Here is a 25,860-nt window from a genome sequence, read left to right as displayed (position 1 = left end):
TGTTTTAAAGCTTTTTCCCACCATGATTGTGTGAAATGAAGCAACAAACCTACAAGACGGAAGTACCAAAACCTGCAGTTCCTCTAATGGCCACTTGAGGCTGACTCCACTAGCGACTCCATCCTCCATCCATAAACCCCCCTCAGGTATAAATGACCAACACAGCAGAAATAATCATGGTACAAAAAACAGGTTGGGTCGGTATTGCTAATTCCCCGTTCATGTGATTGGTTGTTCAGGTGATTGGTTGTTCAGGTGTTCATGTGATTGGTTGTTCAGGTGTTCATGTGATTGGTTGTTCAGGTGTTCAGGTGTTCAGTTTGAACCAATAGGACGTGCAGGTGTTGTGGTGGGCGGGATTGTAAAAAACCAGAGGTGCTCTGAAGCTGCAGGTGAATTTTTTTTTTTAACACTTAATTGCCCAGAGAGGAGAGGAGGTATCACTCTGCAGGTAAGTCACATTTTATAAATTTGTTGTCCTGCTAGATTATATTTCAACGTTATCTTCCTACATGATGATCTAAAAGTTGTTTCTAAGTGTTTTCAGTGCCAGGACATTACTTATCTTTACACACTGACACTTAAATAACAGAATAAGCCTCAATAAAACCAGTGACAACATACTGAGAGTAGCTCAGTACATTAAAAAAAAAAAAAAACCTAATTACGAATGTGAGGGTTAAAGGTCACAGTAGATTAACCTGAGAGATAAATAAACACAATGTGCCTGTAAGTGCTGAAAAAGTGTTAAAATCCATTAAATTATCATTTCTAAATCTTTAAAACTGATTCAGATTCTATATTTTGTGCTGTGGACGCTGTTAGTTTTATTATGTTGATATTTTGGCGCCATTATTAAACAGCATCACATTTCTTAAAATGATCAATAAAAGGAAAACGGATCGGATCGCTTCTGTTCCAGCAGATAAAAAGAGGAAAGCTGTCCTGAAAGCTGCTCAACATGCAAATCATGCTGTTTGTTTCCTGTTAAAATGTCTCATCTCAATACTGGAAAAGTTTTATTACACAATAAATGAGTTTGGTTCTGGTTTAAGTTAGTTAATCATTTCCTCAAAGGTTTTAATTTATAACTTTACAGTTTTAATCAGTTCTCAGTTGAAAAGGTGAATTCATCTACAAACCAGATCATATTTCAACATGAATAATATTTTACAAAGCAATACATAAATGAACATAATGTGATTATAAGGAGAAGATATAAAGATATAAAGAAATTAAATCTGATAATAATTGAAAAATGCAAAACTCTTTCCAGGAAACTTCTTAGAAATGATTCAAACTGAAATGAAGAGTTTCTGTAACGTGAACTTTAAACTACTTTCACATTTTTAGCTTCTCTTTCATATTAATGTGTTTTAAAATGATTTCATTATCATCATGTTGTGTTGATCATTAAGACAAATTACTATAAAGTTCATTCTGATTGCAATAAAGTCAATAAACTCAACCCTAAACCAGGATCCAATTTAAAGCTTTTATGTTTTAATATCTGAACAGAAACAGGAACTGTGTGTTCTTTAATTGGCTCGTTATTTCCATCTTTATCAAAACTAACAAAAAGCAGCTTGTCGTCACCTCTCTGCTGTGCGTCGGTCAAACTTGGAGCAGGAAGCTTCGTGGTTGAGGTGGGCGATGGAAGCAGGAAGTAACCTTTCAAAAGAAAGGGTGCAGTGTGTTGTTGTTGTGTGTGGGTGGCTGAGCGGCTTGCTGTAACTGTCACTGACGCTCATTTTCAAGTCAAATACAGGCGAGGTAAACAAATGAGGCCTTATCAGCTCTGCAGAGGAGGATTTAGCAAACATAAAAATCCTGATTCAGTCTCACAACATAAAACTACTCTGTGTTTCCTGTTAATTTTAAAATATTCATCATGTGGGTTTCATTCAGGATGATGATGAAAGCAGCTGTCGTGCTCGGTTAGATCAGTGTGTTGGTTGGTGTGAGTCCAGCTTTAAGACTGGTGACACCACCCAACAGCAAATAGAAATCTTGTTGAACTGTCATGGAATTCAAATGTGGATGCTGTTCCTGAGAAAGGTTTGCAGCATCTACATTATGCAAAGTAAAGTGAGACAGTGTAAAGTGGAAAGACTCATGTTGATCCTCTTCTCTCACTCCTTCTGTTCTGTTGCTGCTGTTTTTCATTGTCTGAGAATAACAGAAACAAACTGCATCAGACAGTTCAAATGTCCAGTAGGGTGCAAGATACAAGGTGCAGGGTGCAGGGTGCAGGGTGCAAGGTGCTGGATACAGGGTTCAGGGTACAAGATGCAGGGTACAGGGTGCAGGGTACAGGGTACAGGGTACAGGGTTCAGGGTACAAGATGCAGGGTACAGGGTGCAGGGTACAGGGTACAGGGTACAGGGTGCAGGGTTCAGGGTACAGGGTACAGGGTACAGGGTGCAGGGTGCAGGATGCAGGGTGCAGGGTACAGGGTACAGGGTGCAGGGTACAGGGTACAGGGTACAGGATGCAGGGTGCAGGGTGCAGGGTACAGGGTACAGGGTACAAAGTACAGGGTACAAGGTGCAGCATGCAGGGTGCAGGGTACAGGGTACAGGGTGCAGGGTACAGGGTACAAAGTACAGGGTACAAGGTGCAGCATGCAGGGTGCAGGGTACAGGGTACAGGGTACAGGGTACAGGGTACAGGGTGCAGGCTGCAGGATGCAGGGTACAGGGTGCAGGGTACAGGGTACAAAGTACAGGGTACAATGTACAGGGTACAGGTGCAGGATGCAGGATGCAGGATACAGAGTGCAGGGTTCAGGATACAAGGGTGCAGGTTGCAGGATACAAGGGTGTAGGATGCAGGGTACAGGGTGCAGGGTACAAGGTGCAGGGTGCAGGATACAGGATGCAGGATGCAGGGTGCAGGTTACAGGGTGCAGGATGCAGGGTGCAGGGTTCAGAGTGCAGGGTGCAGTGTGCAGGATGCAGGGTACAGGGTGCAGGGTACAGGGTACACAGTGCAGGATACAGGGTGCAGGGTGCAGGGTGCAGGGTGCAGGATGCAGGGTGCAGGGTGCAGGGGTTCAGGTTACAGGGTGCAGGGTGCAGGTTACCCTTCTTCACTGACTAATCTAGTATCTGTCCAATAAGGCAGCTGTAGAGTCTGATTGGCTCCTTCATGTGATCGATGATGAGACTTTTGATTGTGTCCTTTTTACTCGTCGTCTCCTCGTCCTCTGCAGCTGTCTCACACGATGGCTTCCTGTGAAGAGTTCGAGGTCACAGTTCACGCTTCAGCTGGTCCCACCTGTGGAACCTTCAGCCACCTGTGGCTCAACCTGATTGGCTCTCAGGGGGAGACTCCGCCCATCAACGTGAACGAAGTCGACCTGCATCTTCTGTCTGGATCGGTGAGTTTTTATCATCAAGGAAGGAAGGACGGAAGGAGAGCAAATATAAGCAAGCAGCGGTCAAGAGGATTGCACAAGATCATTGTTCAAGACTTGAAGTTCATGAGGTTGAATGCTGGTGTTTATAGTGTTGGGGTCCTGGTCTGGGATGTTTGGGTTTAAGTGATCCAGAACAACTGTAATCATTTGGAGGTTTACATCATAGAGAAATCAGATAAATCTCTTCCTGTCCTGACAGTCGTGCCGGGTCCGGGTGCGTAGCGATGCTCCACTGGGACGCCTGGTTCTGGTCCGGCTCCGTCTGGAGGCTCGGACCGGATTCCCCGACCTGGACTGGCACTGCAACCGGGTGGAAGTCAGACCGGCTGATGGACCGACGGAGGAGGAGGGGTCCGGGTCCACGCAGGTGTTCCTCTGCAACAGGTGGCTGAGGTCAGCCGACGGTGACGTAGAACTGCACAGCGGGAAATGTAAGAAGTTAAAGTTTGTCTCTTCACTTTGTTTGAATTTCTTCATAATTAACCCTCCTGTTGTCCTCGAGTCAAGGAAGGAAGGAAGGATGGAAGGGAAGAAGGAAGGAAGGAATGAGGAAGGAAGGAAGGAAAGAAAGGAAGGAGGAAGGAAGGAAGGAAGGAAGGAGGAAAGAAAGGAGGGAGGAAGGAAGGAAGAAAGGAAGGAGGAAAGAAAGGAGGAAGGAATGAGGAAGGAAGGAAGGAAGGAAGGAAGGAAGGAAGGAAGGAAGGAAGGAAGAAGGAAAGAAAGGAGGGAGGAAGGAGGGAGGGAGGGAAGGAAGGAAGGAAAGGAGGGAGGGCTTTTGGGGACAGTATCTCTGTGGAAATGACTTTAATCTTCCATCATCCCTCCTTCTCCTCAATGTTAATAAAGATACATTAGACCTAAATAACATTTTTAAATTATTTTTTCCTAAAAACTGAATTTAAGTAATTTAAGAGTATAAATGCTCAAATTTAACTAAATATTAATAAAAGTATTCTTATTAGACACATTATTGTTATTCTGATTCCTCTGCAGTGTGTTTGCTGAAGGACGAGACGGACGAGAAGCTGAAGCAGCAGCGGCTCCAACAGCTTCATCATCAGCAGAAACTCATCAGGTAAAAACAAAAAGGCGGGATTTAACCCTCCTGTTATCATCGAGTCAAGGAAGGAAGGGAGGAAGAAGGAAGGAAGGGAGGGAGGAAGGAAAAAAGGAAGGAAGGAAGGGAGGAAGGAAGGAAAGGAGGGAGGGATGAAGGAAGGAAGGAAGGGAGGAAGGAAGGAAAGGAGGGAGGGAAGAAGGAAGGAAAGAAAGAAGGGAGAAAGGAAAGGATGGAGGAAGGAAGGAAGGAAGGAAGGAAAGGAAAGGAAAGAAGGGAGGAAGGAAAGGAAGGAAGGGAGGAAGGAAGAAGGAAGGAAAGGAGGAAGGAAGGGAGGAAGAAGGAAGGAACGGAGGAGGGAAGGAAGGAAGGGAAGGAAGGGAAGGGGCAAGGAAGGAAGGGAGGAAGGAAAGGAAGGAAGGAAGGACGGAGGAAAGAAAGAAGGAATGAGGGAGGGAGGGAGAAAGGAAAGAAGGACAGAGGAAAGAAGGAAGGGAGGAAAGAAGGAACAGTCAAAACAGACGTGGTCAATTTGACCCGGGAGGACGACAGGAGGGTTAAATAAAGACCTGAAGATGAAGAAGCTTCTGGAGGATGCAGCAGAGTTTCAGAGGTTAAATCAGGTGGTGTTTGATCCCTGCAGGTGGAGTAAGCATGTGGACGGCGCTCCGCTCTGCATGGACCTGAACAGTGTGTCTGAACTCGGGCCGAACCTCAGCTACACACACAAGAGGTGAAGGGTTAAATCCATAGACTGTATATAAGAAATGGACGTAACATCCGTGACGTCACCCATTGGTTTGTGGACTGCTGCTCGGAGGCCAATAGTATCGGATCTGAGCAGCGCCATCTTGAAAATTTCAGGTGCATGCTGGGAAAAATAAAAACATGGATTCTACTTATATGGGCATCAGGAGGAGCATGAGGCGCCCTCCTGAACCTGTGAACCAATCAACCTGTCAATCACCACGTAGCCACGCCCTAATGCATACCCTGCTTTATCGTCACATATAAAATCAGGGAGGCCAAAATGTCCCAAATGAACATCATACTGCATTGAAGAAGGCTTTAAACTAGCGATTGAGACCATAAACACATTTTGAAAACGTTTACTGAGGTTAGAAATCAAGTGAGAAGTTGGTGAATTCTCCATTGACTTGTATAGAGACGGAAGTCCTTTTGACACCAAAACGGTCGCCCCCTGGTGGCCTTTTGATAGAATGCAGTTTTAAGTTACTTCTGCGTTGGCCTCGTTTCAGAGGACCGGAACTCCCCGCCTGGTTAAAATGTTTGGCTTTGACTGAAGTGATGAAGTGATGACAGGTGTAGTCTGAGCTGTCTGTGTGTCTCCTTGTTCTCAGTCCACCTGTCAACCTGCTTTACCTGAAAGGCTTCGCTGGACGAGCCGAGGCCTGGAAGAGCTTCAGCGAGCTGGAGACGTTTTTCATCCACAATGGAAAACAGAACAGCATCGCCAGTAAGCGACAACCAGAAACAGTCAGTCAGTCAGTCAGCCAGTCAGTCAGTCAGTCAGCCAGCCAGTCAGCCAGCCAGCCAGTCAGTCAGTCAGTCAGTCAGTCAGTCAGTGAGTCAGTCAGTGAGTCATTCAGCCAGTCAGTCAGTCAGTCAGTGAGACAGTCAGTCGGTCAGTCAGTCAGTCAGTCAGTCAGTGAGACAGTCAGTCAGCCAGTCAGTCAGTCAGTCAGTGAGACAATCACTCAGACAGTCAGTCAGTCAGTCAGTGAGACAGTCAGTCGGTCAGTCAGTCAGTCAGTCAGTCAGTCAGTCAGTCAGTGAGACAGTCAGTCAGCCAGTCAGTCAGTCAGTCAGTCAGTGAGACAATCACTCAGACAGTCAGTGTGTCAGTCAGTCAGTGAGACAGTCAGTCGGTCAGTCAGTCAGTCAGTCAGTCAGTCAGTCAGTCAGTCAGTGAGACAGTCAGTCAGCAAGTCAGTCAGTCAATCAGTGAGACAGTCAGTCACTCAGTCACTCAGTCACTCAGTCATTCAGTCAGTCAGCCAGTCAGTCAGTCAGTCAGTCAGTCAGTCAGTGAGAGGGTCAGTCAGTCAGTCAGTCAATCAGTCAGTCAGTCAGTCAGTCAGCCAGCCAGTCAGTCAGTCAGTCAGTGAGAGAGTCAGTCAGGCAGTCAGTCAGTCATCCAGTCAGTCAGTTAGTTAGTCAGTCGATCATTCAGTCAGTCAGTCAGTCGATCAGTCAGTCAGTCAGTCAGTCAGTCAGTCAGTCAGTCAGTCAGTCAGTGAGACAGTCAGTCAGTGAGAGAGTCAGTCAGGCAGTCAGTCAGTCATCCAGTCAGTCAGTTAGTTAGTCAGTCGATCATTCAGTCAGTCAGTCAGTCAGTCGATCAGTCAGTCAGTCAGTCAGTCAGTCAGTCTGTCAGTCAGTGAGACAGTCAGTCACTCAGTCACTCAGTCACTCAGTCATTCAGTCAGTCAGCCAGTCAGTCAGTCAGTCAGTCAGTCAGTCAGTCAGTGAGAGGGTCAGTCAGTCAGTCAGTCAGTCAATCAGTCAGTCAGTCAGTCAGCCAGCCAGTCAGTCAGTCAGTCAGTGAGAGAGTCAGTCAGGCAGTCAGTTAGTTAGTCAGTCGATCATTCAGTCAGTCAGTCAGTCGATCAGTCAGTCAGTCAGTCAGTCAGTCTTCTTCCTTCCTTCCTCCCTTCATTCTTTCCTTTCCTTCCTCCCTCCCTCCCTCCCTCCCTCCCTCCCTCCCTCCCTCCTTTCCTTCCTTCTTCCTCCCTTCCTTCCTTGACTCGAGGACAACAGGAGGGTTAAGAATAAAAAGCTTCAGCTCTGAATTCTGTGTTTTTTCTGTCAGAGTTCATTCGGGCTCACTGGACAGACGACTGGTACTTCGGCCACCAGTGTCTGAACGGCTGCAACCCTCTGCTGCTGTGTCAGACCCGCCTCCTTCCTCCACACCTGTCCGTCACCTCCGACATGCTCCGCCCCTTCCTGCCTGAAGACTCCTCCCTGGAGGCGGAGCTACAGGTGTGCTGCAGCTCTCTGAATGTTTCTTCGGGTGCTTTGGTGCTCGTTTCCTCTTACAGTATCTTGATGTTTTATGGCAGAAAGGGAACATGTACCTGCTGGACTACGAGGTGCTGGACGGTGTCACAGCCAATGAGATCAACGGGAAGCAGACATACCTGTGCGCTCCTCTGTGCCTCCTCCACCTGAACCAGCAGGGACAGCTGCTGCCCATCGCCATCCAGGTGAGGTTTTATTCAGCTGTTACTCATTTGAACAGTCACACTTCTGACTCGTCTCTAACTTCCTGTGAAACTTCAAGTTCAGAGACCTGAATGATAAATGAAGCAAAGATCCAAACAGTCCAGAAACTAACAGAACATTTACTGTAGTACAGTTTTTTACTTCATTTAACCCTCGAGTCAAGGAAGGAAGGGAGGAAGAAGGAAGGAAGAAGGAAGGAAGAAGGAAGGAAAGGAGGAAGGAAGGGAGGAAGAAGGAACGAAAGGAGGAAGGAAGGGAGAAAGGAGGAAGGAAAGGAGGAAGGAAGGGAGGAAAGTCAGAGCCTCCGATCTTCTTTCCTTCCTTCCTTCTACTTCGATCATTTTGTCAACCTTTCCATATGGAGAGTTATTGATCTGGATGTGATCTGATATTCTGCTAGTTCTTGTTTTATTGATTGATGTGATTTTAAATTGGTTGCTCATGTTGTTTGGACCACAGGAAGACTAGCGACCACTTTGTGGAAGCTGATTGGGATCCAAACAAATTATAAGAAGTTATAAAAATGTATTAATCTCAATTATTACACCTTCTCAAGGTTACTTAACCCTCCTGTTGTCCTCGAGTCAAGGGAGGAATTGAGGAAGAAGGAAGGAAGGGAGGGAAGAAGGAAGGAAGGGAGGAAGAAGGAAGGAAAGGAGGGAGGGAGGAAAGAGGGAAGGAAGGAGGGGAGGAAGGAAAGGAGAGAGGGAGGAAGGAAGGAAGGAAAGAAAGAAAGGAAGGAAGGAAAGGAGGGAGGGAGGGAGGGAGGAAGGAAGGAAGGAAGGAAGGAAGGAAGGAAGGAAAGAAGGAAGGAAGGAGGGAAAGAGAGGGAGGAAGGAATGGAGAAAGCAAAGAAGGGAGGAAGGAAGGAAGGGAGGAAGGGAGGAAGAAGAAAGGAAAGGAGGGAGGGAGGAAGGAAGGAAGGAAGGAAGGAAGGAAGGAAGGAAGGAAGGAAGGAAGGAAAGGAGGAAGAAGGAAAGGAGGGAGGGAGGAAAGAATGAAGGAGGGAGGATGGAAAAAAGGAAAAGAGGAAGGGAGGAAGGAAGGAAAGAAGGAAGGTAGGGGGAGGAAAGAAAGAGAGAATGGAGGAAGGAAAGGAAGGAAGGAAGGAAGGAAGGAAGGAAGGAAGGAAGGAACAGTTAAAACAGACGGGGTCAATTTGACCCGGGAGGACGACAGGAAGGTTAAGTAAGAAAAGCGCATCCTGCAGAATGAATCTATCTATCAGTGTTTTCCTTCCTTCAGCTGCAGCAGAAGCCTGGACCTGAGAACCCGGTCTTCCTGCCCTCTGACCCTGGCTCTGATTGGCTGCTGGCTAAGATTTGGGTCCACAATGCAGACTTCCAGTGTCACCAGTTGGCCTCCCACTACCTGAGAACCCACATGCTGGGGGAGCTGTGCTGCGTGGCCACGCTGAGGCAGCTCCCAGACCAGCATCCGCTGCACCAGGTACAGACCTCACTTCACTGTACATCTGCTGGGCTAGGGCTAGGGTTAGGGCTAGGGCTAGGGTTAGGGTTAGGGCTAGGGTTAGGGTTGGGGCTAGGGTTAGGGCTAGGGTTAGGGCCAGGGTTAGGGTTAGTGCTAGTGTTAGGGTTGGGGTTAAGGCTAGGGCTAGGGTTACGGTTAGGACGACTCAAGAGTCTGAAGCCTCCTTTGTTTCAGGTGTTGAAGTCTTGACAAACCTTTTCTTAACTGGACTCTAGAAATGTTTTAGTCTTTAGTTTTTATATAATTGCCTGCGAGGAGATTCTTTCCTGGAAGGAAGATGTAAATTATGATGTGCAATTCAGTTTTCTTGTTTGTGTTTTATTTAATGTGCCTTTTAGAGGACAGTAAGGATACATTGATAAATTGATTGATTGACCTGCAGGAAACTTTAGAAATCAACAATATTTACAGATTCAGAGATTCTGGATTTTTAATGAGGAGGAGGTAAAGGTCTAATCACAACTCAGAACCAAAGCCTGACCACTGAGGTCTAATTTATATGGCCAAACAACACAGATTGTGACTAATTATGTAAAAAAAATAAAATAAATGAGTGTTTCGATCTGTCTAAAAGGTTTGAAAACTCGACCACAGAATCGGGGTTTGCTCTGGAAATTATGTTGCAGAGGTGTTAAGATGAGGTGAGTTAGTAGATGTCAGCTCAAAGAACAGCCATAGTCATTAAAAATGTAAACATATGAGACAGCGCCTCTGCTCTTTTAAAATAGTAAATATTTTATTACAGTGTGAAGGTGAATTGGTCCGCCCCAAGAATGAAGACAGAAAAAAAGTCAAATGAACCAGTTAGGCAACAAAAGTTTAGCAGCATTTGTTTAAAGTGCTTTTCTTTCCTCACCCTGATGAGCAGTTTGTCATTTATCGATCAGTATTCTCCTCTCTGATTTCTTTGGACAGTTGCTGATGCCACACGTCAGGACGTCTCTGCAGATCAACTTCCAGGCCAGAGCAACGCTGCTGGCGGCTGACGGGGTTTTCGATAAGGTAAAAATTCAACCTGGTATCACAAAGCCAAAAACCACCCGGTTAGGGTCAGAGAAGATCATGGCTAACATTTATTTTTTAACCCTCCTGTTGTCCTCGAGTCAAGGAAGGAAGGGAGGAAGAAGGAAAGGAAAGGAGGGAGGGAGGGAGGAAGAAAGAAGGAAAGGAGGGAGGAAGGAAGGAGGGAAGGAAGAAGGAAGGGAGGAAGGAAAGGAGGGGGGGAGGGGGGGAGGAAGGAAGGAAGGAAGAAGGAAGGAAAGGAGGGAGGAAGGAGGGAGGAAGGAAGGAAGGAAGGAAGGGAGGAGGGAAGGAAAGAAGGAAGGGAGGAAGGAAGGGAGGAGGGAAGGAAAGAAGGAGGGAGGGAGGAAGGACAGACAGAAGGAAGGAAGGGAGGAAAGAAGGAACAGTCAAAACAGACGGGTTCAATTTGACCCGGGAGGACGACACAAAGGTTAATAGTAGTGAGATTATAGAAAGTGTTGCAGTGTAATGATTTGCTCCTCCAGGCGGTGGGCTGTGGCATGCAGGCGTTATCGGTCTTTCTCTCCCGAGCATCGGCGAGGATCTTTTACCGATCCATGTGCGTCCCTGACGACCTGTCCGACCGCGCAGTGGACAAATTACCGAAGAGCTACTACGCCCAGGACGCGCTGAGAGTCTGGGACGCGCTGCACAGGTAAAGAAACGCACCTCGGCTCAGTGACCAGGTCAGAAAGATGCATTTTATTTTAGTTAAAACTTTAACTGACTTCTATCATTAATATAATTATTATAGATTAATATGTGCTATCTTCTTATTGATCACTTCTTATGCATTTTTATGGGTTAGCCTATGAATATTTATGTGTTACTTCCATCCTTCCTTCCTCCCTTAGTTCCTACCTCCTGTCCTTCCTTCTTCCTCCTTTCCTTCCTTCCTCCCTCCCTCCTTTCCTTCCTTCTTCCTTACTCCCTCCTTTCCTTCCTCCCTTCCTTCCTTGACTCGAGGACAACACGAGGGTTAAATATATAAAGTAACAAACTGTTAATAAAAGTGTGTGTGTGTGTGTGTGTGTGTGTGTGTGTGTGTGTGTGGCAGGTTTGTGGTCAGCTGGGTGGATCTGTATTACAGCGGAGACAATGATGTGCAGCAGGACTCTGAGCTTCAACACTGGATCACTGAAATCAACACACACGGCTTCACACACAACTCAGGTGAATGTTCATTTAAATCCTGTAACCTCCATGTTTGACTGCTGTCTGAGACTTTAGGTTGTGCCTCCTCTCGTCCTTTCAGGTTTCCCTCAATCATTCCAAACCAAAGCAGAAGTTTCCAAGTTTGTCACCATGCTCATCTACAGTTGCTCAGCTTTGCACGCTGCTGTTAATTTCTCCCAGGTGAGTCACACTGAAGACATCGCCGTAGTTACCAGTATGAAATGTGAAAAAGCTAGTAAGTAATCTGATCCTTTACTTCAGTGAAAGTACTGCAGTATTATGAGTGATGTAGTATGCAGTATTACAGTAAAAGTACTGCAGTATTATGAGTGATGTAGTATGCAGTATTACAGTAAAAGTACTGCAGTATTATGAGTGATGTAGTATGCAGTATTACAGTAAAAGTACTGCAGTATTATGAGTGATGTAGTATGCAGTATTACAGTAAAAGTAGTGGTTTGGTCCTCTGACTGATATGTTATTATATATGACATCGACATATATGACACAAGTACCTCAAACTGTACTACAGTAAAGTACAAGTACTTCAAACTGTACTACAGTAAAGTACAAGTACCTCAAACTGTACTACAGTAAAGTACAAGTACCTCAAACTGTACTGCAGTCCAGTACAAGTACTTCAAACTGTACTACAGTAAAGTACAAGTACCTCAAACTGTACTACAGTAAAGTACAAGTACCTCAAACTGTACTGCAGTAAAGTACAAGTACCTCAAACTGTACTGCAGTAAAGTACAAGTACTTCAAACTGTACTGCAGTAAAGTACAAGTACCTAAAACTGTACTACAGTAACGTACAATACTTCCCTCTGAATCCTGCAGCTGGATATCGCTCTCTGGATGCCGAACTGTCCGGCCGCCATGATGCGTCCTCCTCCGCAGGTCAAAGGAACGGTGACGGAGGACGACATCCTGTCCTTCCTGCCGGACGTCAACTCCGCCTGTCGCGTCCTGACGACACTCAGCCTGTTGTCGCAGCCCACCGTCAACTATGTGAGGCTCCACCTGCACCGTCCGGTCCGCTGAAGGACTCTTCTCAAACATTTCAGATCCATAATTCTAATATTTCGAAAATGTTTAACAACAAAATGTAAAGTTGAATTATTGTAACCGGTCGAGCTTAACCCTCCTGTTGTCCTCGAGTCAAGGAAGGAAGGGAGGAAGAAGGAAGTAAAGGAGGGAGGAAAGATGGAAGGAAGTGAGGAGGAAGGAAGGAAGGAAAGAAGGAAGGAAGGAAGGAAGGGAGGAAGAAGGAAGTAAAGGAGGGAGGAAGGAAGGAAGGAAGGGAGGAAGGGATGAAAGAGAGAGGAAGGAAAGAAAGAAAGAGAGAAGGAGGGAAGGAAGGAAGGAAGGAAGGAAAGAGTGAAGGAAAGAAGGAGGGAGGAAGGAAGGACAGAAGGAAGGAAGAAAGGGGGATGGAGGAAGGAAAGGAGGAAAGAGAGAGGAAGGAAAGAAAGAGAGAAGGAGGGAGGGAGGAAGGACAGAAGGAAGGAAGGAAGGGTGGAAAGAAGGAACCATCAAAACAGACGGGGTCAATTTGACCCGAGAGGACGACACGTAGGTTAATAAAGAAATGTCGAAATCAGGGTTGAAACAATTGGAGCTAATCTGACTTCAGTTTCTTATATTTCAGAACTAAGTTAGTGACATCATGGAGGTCTGTTAATGTGTTAATGACGTGTTTTCATTTTAAAGTGTTCATTGTTGTTTTTTTGTGTTTTGGAAGTAAAGCTGTGTTTGTCTCCCCCTGCAGGTTCCTCTATGTCACTACAAGGAGGCTGTTTTCCAGGATGGCGCCCCCCGCAGGCTGGTGGAAAAGGTGCAGGCTGACCTCCGGGCCATTGCTGATGACATCACGGAGCGCAACAGCCAACTGGAGCTGCCGTATCTTTACCTCTGTCCCAGAACCATCGAGAACAGCGTCGCCATTTAGAGTTAAAGCACGACATCATCATTTCATCAACAGCAGTTTATTAATAACAGCTTTGTGTGATTTTAATGTTTGGACTCAGATCAGAGTGGGGTTTTATTTGAACTATTACATATAATTTACTTCATGGCAGACTCTTCTGGTTGTAGATATAAACCGTCATAAACTTGCAGACACCAAGTGATCTGTCAATTTTTTTTTTTCGGTGTATTATTTAGTCCAAAAAATGTTGAATCAATGGTGGTAAATAGTCGTCAGTTTCCCAGAGACCAAAAAATGTCTTTAAATGTCTGAAACTCAAAGATATTCAATTTATAATAATATAAAACAGAGAAAAAGCAGAGATTCTCACATTGGAGAAGCTGAAAGCAACTTTAAAAGTAATTACTGATTAATTCAATCCACCGTTTAAATCATAATCTGCTGCACTATCATACCATTTGCTATAAATGGATTTCTATTGAAATGAACTGAAACAGCTGAGAAGAAGTGACATGTTACTGCAGCTTGGTTTGAAAATCATGTAAAATACACCAATAATGCCGGTGGAAAAGCAACAGGTTCGTAAGAGGTGCTCGGGTTAGCACCAACTGAGCACTGGCTCTAGCACCAGCTCCGAACCAGCACCGACTCCAGCTCGGTGGAAAAGGGGTAAAAGTGTCATTTCCAGAGAGAAAGCTGAGAAATATTTGGCTCCTCAGCAGCTAATGCTAGAACAGAACTAGATATTCCGCTCAGGAGTTTCCAGAAAGCATAAATGACTCAAGACTTCCAGAGCATGAATTCAAACTGCATTATATTTGGAGTGATTTTAAATACATCTTAATTCTCACATGCAGTATATTTAGGTTCTCCATTCGCTCCCAAAAAGGCACACCTTTATAAGATGAACACATCTAATAAATAATACAGCATCGGTTCTGAAAACTACGATAAAATGACAAAAAATAATGCCTTTTTTTAAAAAACAAAACAAAGAGTCTACAGCCATGCTAGCAGCTCTGTGAGCAATGGACACAAATTACAGTTGAGGCTGATGGGAATGTCAGTAGCTTTGCACAAATTTGGTCATAAAACTGAAATATTGGACACGTTAAACATTTGACCAGATGATGGCGCAACATGAAAAGTCAGGAAATTAAAGTTATTACAATTAAACGTAAATGTCAGAAGTAAAAATGATAAAAGAATGCATGAAATGGTTGAGACGTTTCAGTCCGAGCCAACAGATAGCTGCTAGTGTGGCTAACAATACTAAAGATGTAAACAGTTCAGATTGTGAGATGACGATAACTGAAGTGTGTTTCTGTCAGTTGTTTCATTACATTATATTAGACACATTTCCACCTGATAATAACACTGGAATAAAAGGTGAATTTAGCAAAGATAAAAACTTCCTCTTCCTGTGTAATTATTTCTGCAACGTTCATGAAAACAAATGTTCTTCCTCAGCTCCAGTGTACCTTTAAATAATACAGAAATGTGATAATACAGTACGTTAAACCAGTGTGTACAGTGTCTGTTTGTTCATTCAAGTCTTTTAATCCAGTCTGAAGCTTCAGTTCCAGTGAAATTTAAAGATGAGAAGTTGAAGAAGAGATAATCTTCCTCTCCAGTGTGTAATCTGCTCTGTAAATCCTCTCCCTGTAATCTTCTCACGAGGCTCATCCTGGAGTGTTTCAGGTGTTTTTGAAGTTCACATTCATTTCCACATTTCTTCTTTCATCTCTTCTTCCTGCCTCCTCCCTCCTTCCCTCCCTCCCTCTAGCAGACAGGATCCACCACCAGGACTTTACACTCTCTCTTGGCGATCTTGTCGAGCGACAGCAGCGTTTTGTCCTGCGGTGGCAGATAGAGCGGCCGACCGACTGGAGAGCCAACCGGGGGGGTGATGGCGCGCCGCTCCATGGCGCTGCCCGTCCTGACACACAAACACAGATATGATCACATCAAAACTTTTGAACCAAACAATCTCCCATCCAGACTTTAACCCTAAACACAGGCACCTCACTGTTAACCAGTATCTGCCACTCAAAGTTTGTCACTTCTTAAAGTCCGTGTAAAGTAAGAATAAATATGTGTTCTGAGTTTGACATACCACAGAAAAGTGTGTTGTTAACCACCCTGTCAAATTTGAATGATTAAAAAAATCGCCAAATATATGAAATTAGGCTTCAAAGTTGTGTAAAAGTCTGCCTATTTCTCTGCTCCCAAACGCTGAAGCCCCGCCCCCTACCAAGTGTCACCTGTCAATCAAAGTCACCACCTCTACCAGAAACATGGACGCTAGGTCGCTAGAGCTTTCTGCTGCTAACTCAGCTGCTAACTCAGTGGCTAACTCGGCTGCTAGCTCGGCAGCTAACTCAGCGGCTAACTCAGCTAACTGGCTAACTGTAGACTGTAGTAGTAGTGTGCGCTGAATGTATTTATACCTACAGCAGCAGGGGCGGGTTTATGCTTTATACACCTTTTTTAGAAATACATTTATGACCTATTTAATGTGTTCAGAAGAAAATGTCTGAATTCACTTTACACTGTCTTTAAATAACCCATATTCTTCACATCTCCAGCTCTATATTAATATCCTGCCTCTCTACTGGAATATCTTTGCATGATTTCCAGTTTAAAACTCCTTATTTATCTTTTACTGGGCACTCAGTTCAGCCTCTGTCTGAAACAGGCCGTTTTAGTTATGAGACGGTGTCGTACCTCATGATGTGGGAGCGAGACGGCTGCTGGTGGGAGAAGGACTGAGACCGACCCAGACTGGCCTGGTGTCGGTCCAGCAGGTCTCGAAACGCCGGGCTGGACGGGCTGTTTTTACCTGAGCGACAGAAAGAATGTGAAATATCAAACTAAACAATAAGCTGTTCATTAAAGCTATATGACGATTAAACAGGGAAATATTCAATTCTAACACTCCATGTTTTGTAATTTCAGACACATTTAGGACTATTTGTAATCTTTAGAAACTCATCTAGAAAGTACAATAAAGTTCTGTGAGTTTGAAAAAAGTTCGGATAAATATGAGCCTTTCAGTTCATAGTAGAAAACTAACGCTGTTTCTGAGGAGATGGGCATCATGATAGAATAAACTTTAATCAGAAATATCACTAGACTAAATTCAGTGTTTGGTCAGCGTGAGCTCTGAATGCTTTGGCAGAAAGACAGTTAAACATACAGCTTTACTTATTCTACATGTGAATTAAAGAACAGAAACAAAGTGATGTTTATTCTTACGTGACAACGGCCGGGCGTCAGGTGGAGGGTTGGAGACCGAAGCCGTGAACTGCAGCTTCAGCTTCATGTGCTGACTCAGCTGAAGAGACAAAGTGACAAATCAGTGTTGGTAAGATGATGAATTCATAAATCAGTTAAACTAGATTTAAAGCAGCATCAGGTTTGTTAAAATGTACATTTAGTATTTTTCTTGGTTTTATATCATTTGAAATGACATTTTTACCATTTTTTACCAAAAGTAAGACTGAATGCTCCTGAAAATGTCAAATGGTGTAACCACAAAAGAATGATAGATATTACATATTTTATCACCTACAGTGTATTTAAGTGGACTTATACTAATAATGACTTCATTTAAAACATGTAAATGTTTCCTGGTCTCCATGGTTACCCAGAGTAAATGTAATATTTAGAACAATTGTATTCCATTAGCTTTATTTAATATAAAGTTATAATGTAAGATCATGCCAAACTAGTTGATATGGTGTTTTATTGACTATTTACTGTTTTTAAGCAAGTTGAATTATTTGGTACAAAGTTTTTATGGTTACACCACTTAGACATTTTTGCCATAATCCTCTAATATATTCTCTCTAAATGGATTAAAAGCAGAAATTTGATGCTGGGTCCACAAAAAAAGAATGTGTGCAAGTTATTCATACGTTTATTTTCATTTTTTAACCCTTTAAATTTAAAATAAACCACATTGACACGTAAACAAACATGTCACACTTCTGCTTTATATATATTTATATCAGAAGAACAGAAGAGTTAATTTCCCAGAACTGGCAGGTGTGTGTGACTGACTCCATCTGTAGGTGTATGTGGTGGAATGAGGTCCGGTACCTCGTACAGTCCTGGTTTGAGGATCTGGAACGCCACGCTGAAGGACAGAGTGCTTCCTTTCCGACAGTGACCAAGGTTACTGAAAGGAGTGTGACAGATCACAGCAGCCAGCGCCGTGTCCTCGCCCTGACCGCGATCTGAACACACACACACACACAGGTCTTTGTAGTTATACAGACTTTTGAGGACCTTCCTCACTCTGTGGTTTACGTGTTTTTTGAGCAGGTGTATAAAACAAACAGGATGTGGTAGTTTGATCAGACCTTATTTCACTAAACAAACTAAAACTAAAATTAACTACGAGAGAGATTAGACTTATTTAAAAGGACAGTTCCCAGTGTTTCCAGTGTGCCTTAAACCAGCAGTCAGGTGTCCATATGAGCAGTAAAGAGGTTTTCCTCTCTGTAATCATTCCTCCTGTTCATACTGATTATTAAAAGATCTCCTTCAAGTGTGCTTTCAATGTAAAGTGATGGAGGACTGTATCACAGTGTGTCCACACAGTCATTATAAAGTATCTGATCAGCTTCTATTGAGCTTCATCAGTGTGAGTTAGTCATATCAATGATATCTGACACATTTACAGTCTTTTTAGCATCAGATTCCCTCTTAGTGTTTCCTGTTGAGCTGTGGTGTAACCATAGTAACACAAAGACTTTGCTACTAAAAACACTGAAGATGAAGATTTGACTGAAGCTTCATCTTAGCTTCAGATAAACTTTTAAATCCATTAAAATGAACTTGACTTAAAACAAACATAAACTCACACTGACTGTCTGGAGTCCAGACGAGCCGCACAGCCAGGAAGTCCTGCAGGTTGTTGAGCAGAACGTATTTTACCTTGAAGTGTTCCTTCACCCTGACTGTGCTCGGGCAGCTGGCCGTCATTACGAACCGCGGCCGGTCCAGACGGATGCTGGGCAGCCTGAGACAGACGGAGAGGAAGGACGTGTCTCTGTCAATGTCAACAGATGGTGAACTGTCCCTTCAAATGTTTTTAGCAAACAACAGCAGGCTAACTAGTACTATATGTAATTTTTTGCATGTTTGGAGTTTCTTTCAGGCTGAAAGGGTTCCTCTTGGTTCTTACCTGTAGTGAGTGTAGATACAGTTGGTGAAAGGCATCTTGGGAGTTGACCACTGCAGCACAGCGACCAGGGGAACCTCTAACCCCTGAAAATAAAACAACACACATGCTGACAACCAATCAATCCTGAAACAATTATAGAAATATGAAGTTCACACAGTGTCGTTACACAACAAGCTGATGACGTCACTGTGACACTTCCTTTAAGACCACCACGGAAACGTGTACAGACCTCGTTGGAGTCGTCCTGCGGCATGTCGTTAAGGTGCAGCTGAAACAGGAAGTCGTGCTCCTCCAAAGCGCTGAGCATGCTGGGAAGGCGGCAAGCCAAGCTGTCCACCTTGCAGTAAGACGCCATGCCGACCTCGCCTGATTGGTGGCTGCAAAGGAGACGAGGACGAATGAGCAGAGACGTCATCATCATGTGACGAGTCAAAGGAGACTAACAGGAAATAAACTGACGGAAGGGCTTCAGACAGCAAAAAACAACGCAGAAATATCAACTCACAACAAAGTATGCAAGTTGTGAGTTGATATTTATAGCATAATGTCATATAATATAAAAGTTAAATGAACTCATCACCACCAACCTACAGTAACAGCATGATCATCTTAAAAATGACACATCAACTATAACATAACTTAACCAGTCAGACATGAACACATACGTACCACACGTTGTCCACCAGCAGCACGGAGCCATCGGGCATCATGGGAAGGTACGAAGCGTTGAGGTTTGGTAAAACACGAACATCCCGAATACTCACTTCCTCCTGAGATGACTCGTTCAGCACTGAGAGGACAAAACACATCGTATTATGTCATGATTTAAGACCAAGTTCATGTTGAGTCACTGAATGCTACCATCAGCTTCAGCCATCCAAATTAGTCAAATCAAGTCTTCTATGTTTCAACGTTACCGTGTTTTTAGTCTTTTTGTTACTATACTTCCACCACAGCTCAACAGGGAAACACAAAGAGGGAATTTGATGCTAAAAAGGCTGTAAATCAATCAATCAATATTTTATTTACCTCAAGGCACTTTACACATAGAGCAGGTTTAGACTGGAAGAAACCTCAACTGGGCTCTAGATGGGCGACCATCTGCCTCGACCAGTTGGGGTTGGCAGATATCCTAATTGGGGAGCTCGGGACTGTGTTGAAGGAGTTAAGCCCTCAGACTTCAAACACAGCCACAGAAACTCTGAACAGTGTGAACGACTGCTGTGAATCCCATAATAACCCTGACAGCAGGATGATCTCCTACCTTTGAGGACAGCGAGGTGCTTCCCAGAGACGGTCATCTGCTTACAGCGGAGGGTGGGAGGCGGCAGGACGGTCAGCGTGGTGCTCACTGTGGACGAGAGTTAGATTAGCAACGTAATCAGGAGATATTTGTTGTGTTTTTCCCTGTTTTTTGTGGTTTGTACTGCAAACTAAATTATGTGGGACATGTAACATTTATTTCAACAAATTAAACACTTGACTGACTACATGAACATACTATATTATTATTTATATATTATATACAGAACCATGCAGGATACAGACACTGGTCCTCATGTAAGAACCATTCATATGAAGAGATTTGTTATTAAGAGACGTACATGTGATTAAAGTACATCTGTGGTGCTTTTGGTTGAATTTTCTTTTAGGTTTGAACAGTGAACATATTTATTAACAAGGGGAGAAACACTTGTTTGACTCCTAATGAATCATAATGTTTTTGGATTGATTTACTGCCGTTTTATTCTTTTATAAATATGTATATTTATTAAATATGTTTTATTTAGCATTATTGGTGTGTGTGTTACCTTGAGCCTTGAATGTATTCAGGTCGTGTCTGAAGGTGTGTGTCGGCTCTCGTTGCTGCAGGACGCTCAGGTAGCCGAGCTCCTGCACTTCCGCTTTCTCCGCCTCCCTCTTCCACACCGTGACCATCACCTGAACACACACACACACACACACACACACACACACACACACACACACACACACACACACACACACACACACACACACACACACACACACACACACGGACAATAAGATGATTCATGTTTACAGGTGAATTCTCCAGGAATTTAGAAAATAAACTGTTATGATCTAAATATAAAACCTGTCTGTGAATCCTCTCAGAGATAACAGAGGGATTTATGCTGATAAATGAACTAATGATCAACTACATCGCTCATAATACTGCAGTACTTTTACTGTAATACTGCATACTACATCGCTCCTAATACTGCAGTACTTTTACTGTAATACTGCATACTACATCGCTCATAATACTGCAGTACTTTTACTGTAATACTGCATACTACATCAGTCATAATACTGCAGTACTTTTACTGTAATACTGCATACTACATCAGTCATAATACTGCAGTACTTTTACTGTAATACTGCATACTACATCACTATAATACTGCAGTACTTTACTGTAATACTGCATACTACATCACTCATAATACTGCAGTACTTTTACTGTAATACTGCATACTACATCACTATAATACTGCAGTACTTTTACTGTAATACTGCATACTACATCAATCTCGTAATACTTAAACTCAATGCACTTAAGTCTGTTCTCCTTTATATATTTTATCTGGTGTCAGACACATGTTGGTCCTGACCTTTACTTTCAGGGTGCTGACAGGCAGCTTGTCCAGAGACACAGTGAGAGGAAAGATCACTTCATCCGTCAACACCACCGGCTCGTCCAGAGGAGACTGATGTGGAGACAGAAACACTGATGAGTCCCACTGAGCAGCAGATGGTGTTTCAGTGACCTCATACAGATCAGAGATATGCAGAAATATTACTGTTAAAAGTATAAATAAATGTCTTTTATTCACTAACACTGCCGTACCTGAACAGGCGCCCTGCGGAACTCCCTCGCCGCCGTGCCGGATGAGTTGTGGATGAGCAGCGGTTTGCAGTCCCTGAAGCTCCGACACCTGGAGTCCACCCTGCTGCCGAGCGCCGCGATGGCCGCCTCCGCCGCAGCGATGTAGTCCTCCTCGCCGTCCTCGTTGGCTTCGTCCCCGCTGCTCTGGTAGTCGTGGTGATGGTTGCCCCGGTGACGGCTGCTCTCGCCTGGACTCACGCTGGCCACGGCGCACAGAGAGCCGGCCAGCTCCCGCCACGCACGGCTGCTGGCCGACTCCGTCCCAAAGCCGGCCGCGATGCCGTCACCGCTCCCTGCTGGAAGAGACGTGATGTCACCTGTTAATGTGTGACATCATCATCCTTAAACTCTAGTTAATAAATTACATTATATTTCATTACTATATTATATGACACTAATAACTCTCTGCTGTTTCCGACCTGGTCTGAGCCAGTTCTTGCAGGTGTTTTAACCCTGTGATGGTCCCGTATTCTCTGTTTAATGTTGATTTCTGAGTTACTGACACCTCTGTGAATACTTCTGGTTTTTGTTTCCCACTAAAATAAATAATCTGTTCTGTCACTTTCTCCCTCAGCCTGAATCGTTCTGCACAAAGACTTCAAATATAACTATAAATATATACATTTCTGCTGCAGTATGGACTCACTTTTATCTTAGGGAAGGCTGGAGGTTACAATGTTTACCTTTTCCTTCCTAACTCTACTTGAAATACACTAATCATCTTTTTAAATAAAAGACATGTATAAATAATACGATTATATTTTTTACAAATAAAGAAAAGACTATAATATGACATCAATGCAAAAAGTCAGATTGTTACAGTTGCCCCTGATCTTTTAGCCATGATAAAATCTCTTATGCTCATTTTTAACCAATAATTAAAATTAATGCCAGTTTAAATTTGCAGTTATCTAAACTTTAGACCAGGAGTGTCAAACTAATTTTAATTCAAAGGCCGCATACAGGCCAGTTTGATCTCAAGTGGGCCAGACAAGTAAAACCACTGCATAATAACCTACATATAATATAACATATATTATAACTTTAGTATAATTGAAAGCATTTTGCATGTTCAATGTATGAATGGTTTAAATATGACAATTGGGTGTATTTTCAGACAATTGTATTCTGGTTAGGGTGGAAAAGCAGCAGGAAAAAAATCTTTCTGCAATTTTCATACTTTGCAAAGTAATCCAGGCCGGCTCAGGCCCACGGGCCGTATGTTTGACACCCCAGCTTTATACAGCAGAAGAAAACTACTGCACATGTTTATCTCTAAAACGGTTTTGTTTTGGAGCTGCTGCTTTTCCACAGAAGCCTACAGAGCATGTGCAGAGTCTAGCTTGTTTTATAATTGTAGGAACTGACTGTGGTGCAGCTGACCCCCGGTCTCCCCTACTTCTCTGGTGTTACACCACCTGCATCTTTTCCTATAATAAATATATTATTTAAGGATGTCAGCCTGCACCTCAGTGTGTGTCTAATGCTGTAATTATACATAACTGATATTATATTTAGTGTTGCATCATTTAAAAAATAAATATGAATGCGTGTTGAATCTTGTAGGTCACGTGATGTATCAGAGCTTTATTGACATATGTATGAATGCTGAGTCTGGTGTGTTACAGCGAGCATGCTGTATAATGAAAAATGCTGTATATGTAATGTTTGTGTAATTATCTTTGTGCTGTATATGATCCGCCCTGCACTCGTTTCCCCTCCATGTTAAAAATATCAGCGTGCATATAACACAATAAAGCTTTCACTTCCTCCCCTCCTCCCTTTCATTTGCCGGTGGGATGGGTGCACCCCCCCCCCCCTCGCTTACCGGGGCCGTGCTCGGTCGGCGTCCCCCCCGCGTCCTTGCATCGCAGCACCAGGAGGAAGCGGACGGTCTCCCCCAGGTAGAGGTGGCTCCTGCGGGGCAGAGTCCGGTACCGGGCCGGGTCCGACAGGTCCGTGATGGGCACCGCCGGGAAATACATGAAATACTCGCACTGAGACTCCATCATCTGCACCATGACGACGACAGGAGGAGGCTGCAGGAGCCGAGCAGGAGCAGCGTCCACACACAGGCACCGAGCATCCAGCACACTTCCTGTTCTCACTGTCGAATGAGAGCAGGGCATTGTTTGGTTACACAGCCCAGAGAGAGGGGGAAACTACGACCCCAGGCGGCCAAATGAGGGTACTGACACAGAGCTGGTTACACAGCCCGGAGAGAGGGGGAAACTACGACCCCAGGCGGCCAAATGAGGGTACTGACACAGAGCTGGTTACACAGCCCGGAGAGAGAGGGGGAAACTACGACCCCAGGCGGCCAAATGAGGGTACTGACACAGAGCTGGTTACACAGCCCGGAGAGAGGGGGAAACTACGACCCCAGGCGGCCAAATGACGGTACTGACACAGGGCTGATACACAGCCCGGAGAGAGGGGGAAACTACGACCCCAGGCGGCCAAATGACGGTACTGACACACAAGTGGATCTGAATCAGGGTTATTATAGTTGTGAAATTTTCATTAGTTTTTATTTTTATTTAATTTTTCAGTTTGCTTTTTTATTTTTTATTTAATTTTTCAGTTTTTGTTTTGTTTTAATTAGTTTAACAAAGTGATGATGTAGTTTTAGTCTTAGTTTTTAGTGTTTCAGGTATTAGGAGGAAAGCCTTGATTAGTAGAAGCTGTAAAGGATAAAATAATGCTGACACTGAGGTCAAATGAGCTGTGTTTGTGTTCTCCCTACTGGTACTAGCCTGTTATCTCAACAAGTCACACTGAACACAATACAGTCACAATGGAGAAAATGAAAAGAAAATGAAAACTATCTGATTTTATCTGCTATTCACTTTAGTTTTAGTTAGTTTTGCTTTGTTCATTTTAGTTTTTATTCAGTTTTTTTTTTTTTTTTTTTTTTTTTTTACAAAACTCTGTTTTAAAATGTTTATTTCACTGCTAGTTTTAGTTTTAGTTAACTATAATAACCCTGGTCTGAATCAGTCAGTGAGCATCACATTGAACTTTAAAGCCCGACCCTTACTGGGTTTTTGGGGCCGAAACCAATATTATGGAAGAAAAAAAATCTGATATTGATGTAATATTACATGTACAGAATATATATGGTCACTGGCAATAAAATGCAAATAAAAAATGGCATCCAAATATCACTGTTTTCTAAAAATTGAAAAAAATATATGTGCAAATGGAGTTTCTTTGAAATGGATAGTTTACACAGAATATTTTATTTATTCATAATTAAAAAGCAAATGAATAACCCTATTTAGGAAAGGGGACATTATACATATCAGAAAAGTCTATTTTTATGTTGCTATTGTAATGAAAACTACGCTGACCCATTTTTTTCTCTTTAAAATCTTTGCAACAAGAATAATAAACTCAAGTATATTATCACTCAACACAAATATTACTCTTGTATATAATGTTACTAATATTATTTTACTATATTTCTTTTTACCACTATTGTTAATAATCTTTATTATTTCTATTGTCTTCTATTTTTTACTGTCCATTTTGCTGCTGCAATAATGTAAATTTCCCCACTGTGGGACTAATAACTGAATATCTTACAGTACATGAAATGGCCTTAAGGTAAAGCAGGTTAGGTAAGGCCATTTCATGTACTGCATAAAGCATGTTGCATTGCAGGTAACCTAAATGTGCTTTACCTTAAAATGCACAGAGTGACATGCACAGACACAATTAAAATAAAGGGAGTGCACAGCAACAAAAGGCAAAATAAAAGTACAACACAAGAGAAAGAGAAAGGAGGAACAAACCACCAAGCCACTAGACACACACACACACACACACACACACACACACACACACACACACACACACACACACACACACACACACACACACACACACACACACAGGTAATAAAGCACCGCACCTTTAACACGTCTTCCTCCCGGTGTTGCATTCAGCAGACTCCCTGATCAGAGAGGTGCAGTCCTGGCCTCTAACTCTGTCACTTTCCACACACATTATTCACTTTTATCTTCTTTCAAACTTCCCGCTGCAGCGTCACACACCGACACACAGCTGCAGGACGCTCTCACGCTCTGAATGACAGTCAGTCACTGCAGAGAGCTGCAGCTCAGCGGCTTCAACCAGCGACTGAGACACAGACAGAGCCGACAGAGAGAATAACACAGTGTGAAACTAAACGTGTGAAGACGACAAATGGAAGCACAGCGACAACAAACAAACGCCACACTTCCTGTTTCCGTTTCGGAGCAGAGATACTAAACACTAGAGCAGATGCCTCACTCCGATCTAAATCCAGACACCACAAACTAACAACAATGTACAATCTCCCAATCAGAGGAGGCAAAAGCGCTCACATTCTGTACTTAAGTAGAAGTACAGATACTTGTG

The 25,860-nt window shown here is 43.5% G+C and overlaps 2 protein-coding genes across 3 annotated transcripts; one reads left to right on the top strand and one right to left on the bottom strand.

Moving 5' to 3' along the window:
* Nucleotides 1-2,764: 2,764 nt before the first annotated feature.
* On the top strand, nucleotides 2,765-13,372 carry zgc:152891 (uncharacterized protein LOC767741 homolog). The gene is made up of 15 exons (XM_062432606.1): nucleotides 2,765-2,983; nucleotides 3,216-3,383; nucleotides 3,622-3,853; nucleotides 4,416-4,497; nucleotides 5,123-5,212; nucleotides 5,841-5,956; nucleotides 7,313-7,485; nucleotides 7,566-7,709; nucleotides 8,974-9,177; nucleotides 10,135-10,221; nucleotides 10,728-10,897; nucleotides 11,300-11,415; nucleotides 11,498-11,598; nucleotides 12,262-12,432; nucleotides 13,193-13,372. The coding sequence occupies exons 1-15, from the start codon at nucleotides 2,765-2,767 to the stop codon at nucleotides 13,370-13,372; spliced, it is 2,253 nt and encodes a 750-aa protein (XP_062288590.1).
* An 808-nt stretch (nucleotides 13,373-14,180) lies between these two features.
* Nucleotides 14,181-25,500, bottom strand: trappc14 (trafficking protein particle complex subunit 14). 2 transcript variants are annotated; one of them, XM_062433291.1, is made up of 14 exons: nucleotides 25,373-25,500; nucleotides 23,285-23,563; nucleotides 21,418-21,752; nucleotides 21,182-21,277; nucleotides 20,357-20,486; nucleotides 19,810-19,896; nucleotides 19,215-19,335; nucleotides 18,775-18,922; nucleotides 18,546-18,628; nucleotides 18,223-18,380; nucleotides 17,456-17,592; nucleotides 16,610-16,688; nucleotides 16,079-16,193; nucleotides 14,181-15,290 (listed from the first exon to the last, which is right to left on the bottom strand). In XM_062433291.1, the coding sequence occupies exons 2-14, from the start codon at nucleotides 23,475-23,477 to the stop codon at nucleotides 15,134-15,136; spliced, it is 1,839 nt and encodes a 612-aa protein (XP_062289275.1). In that variant the 5' UTR covers nucleotides 23,478-23,563; nucleotides 25,373-25,500; the 3' UTR covers nucleotides 14,181-15,133. The 2 variants fall into 2 exon arrangements, with proteins under 2 accessions (XP_062289275.1, XP_062289274.1); XM_062433290.1 differs by lacking the exon at nucleotides 25,373-25,500 and having other exon boundaries at nucleotides 23,285-23,596.
* Nucleotides 25,501-25,860: the final 360 nt, after the last annotated feature.

The sequence above is a fragment of the Scomber scombrus genome, chromosome 14 (assembly GCF_963691925.1).
Source record: "Scomber scombrus chromosome 14, fScoSco1.1, whole genome shotgun sequence".
In the NCBI taxonomy this organism is placed as follows: domain Eukaryota; kingdom Metazoa; phylum Chordata; class Actinopteri; order Scombriformes; family Scombridae; genus Scomber; species Scomber scombrus.
Note: the sequence above shows the minus strand (reverse complement) of the source record. Positions and strands in the feature narration are given on the sequence as shown.

What these genes read in the sequence shown, in the direction of transcription:
- zgc:152891 (XM_062432606.1), top strand. Translation starts at nt 2,765, where the DNA reads ATGCAGGATACAGAGTGCAGGGTTCAGGATACAAGGGTGCAGGTTGCA. An exon ending in TACAGGGTGCAGGGTACAGG is followed by an intron (nt 2,984 to 3,215) that starts GTACACAGTGCA and finishes CGTCCTCTGCAG; the next exon opens with CTGTCTCACACGATGGCTTC. An exon ending in AGAACTGCACAGCGGGAAAT is followed by an intron (nt 3,854 to 4,415) that starts GTAAGAAGTTAA and finishes ATTCCTCTGCAG; the next exon opens with TGTGTTTGCTGAAGGACGAG.
- trappc14 (XM_062433290.1), bottom strand. Translation starts at nt 23,585, where the DNA reads ATGCCCTGCTCTCATTCGACAGTGAGAACAGGAAGTGTGCTGGATGCT. An exon ending in TGTATCTACACTCACTACAG is followed by an intron (nt 18,381 to 18,545) that starts GTAAGAACCAAG and finishes CGTCTGTCTCAG; the next exon opens with GCTGCCCAGCATCCGTCTGG. An exon ending in TCAAACCAGGACTGTACGAG is followed by an intron (nt 16,689 to 17,455) that starts GTACCGGACCTC and finishes TTGTCTCTTCAG; the next exon opens with CTGAGTCAGCACATGAAGCT.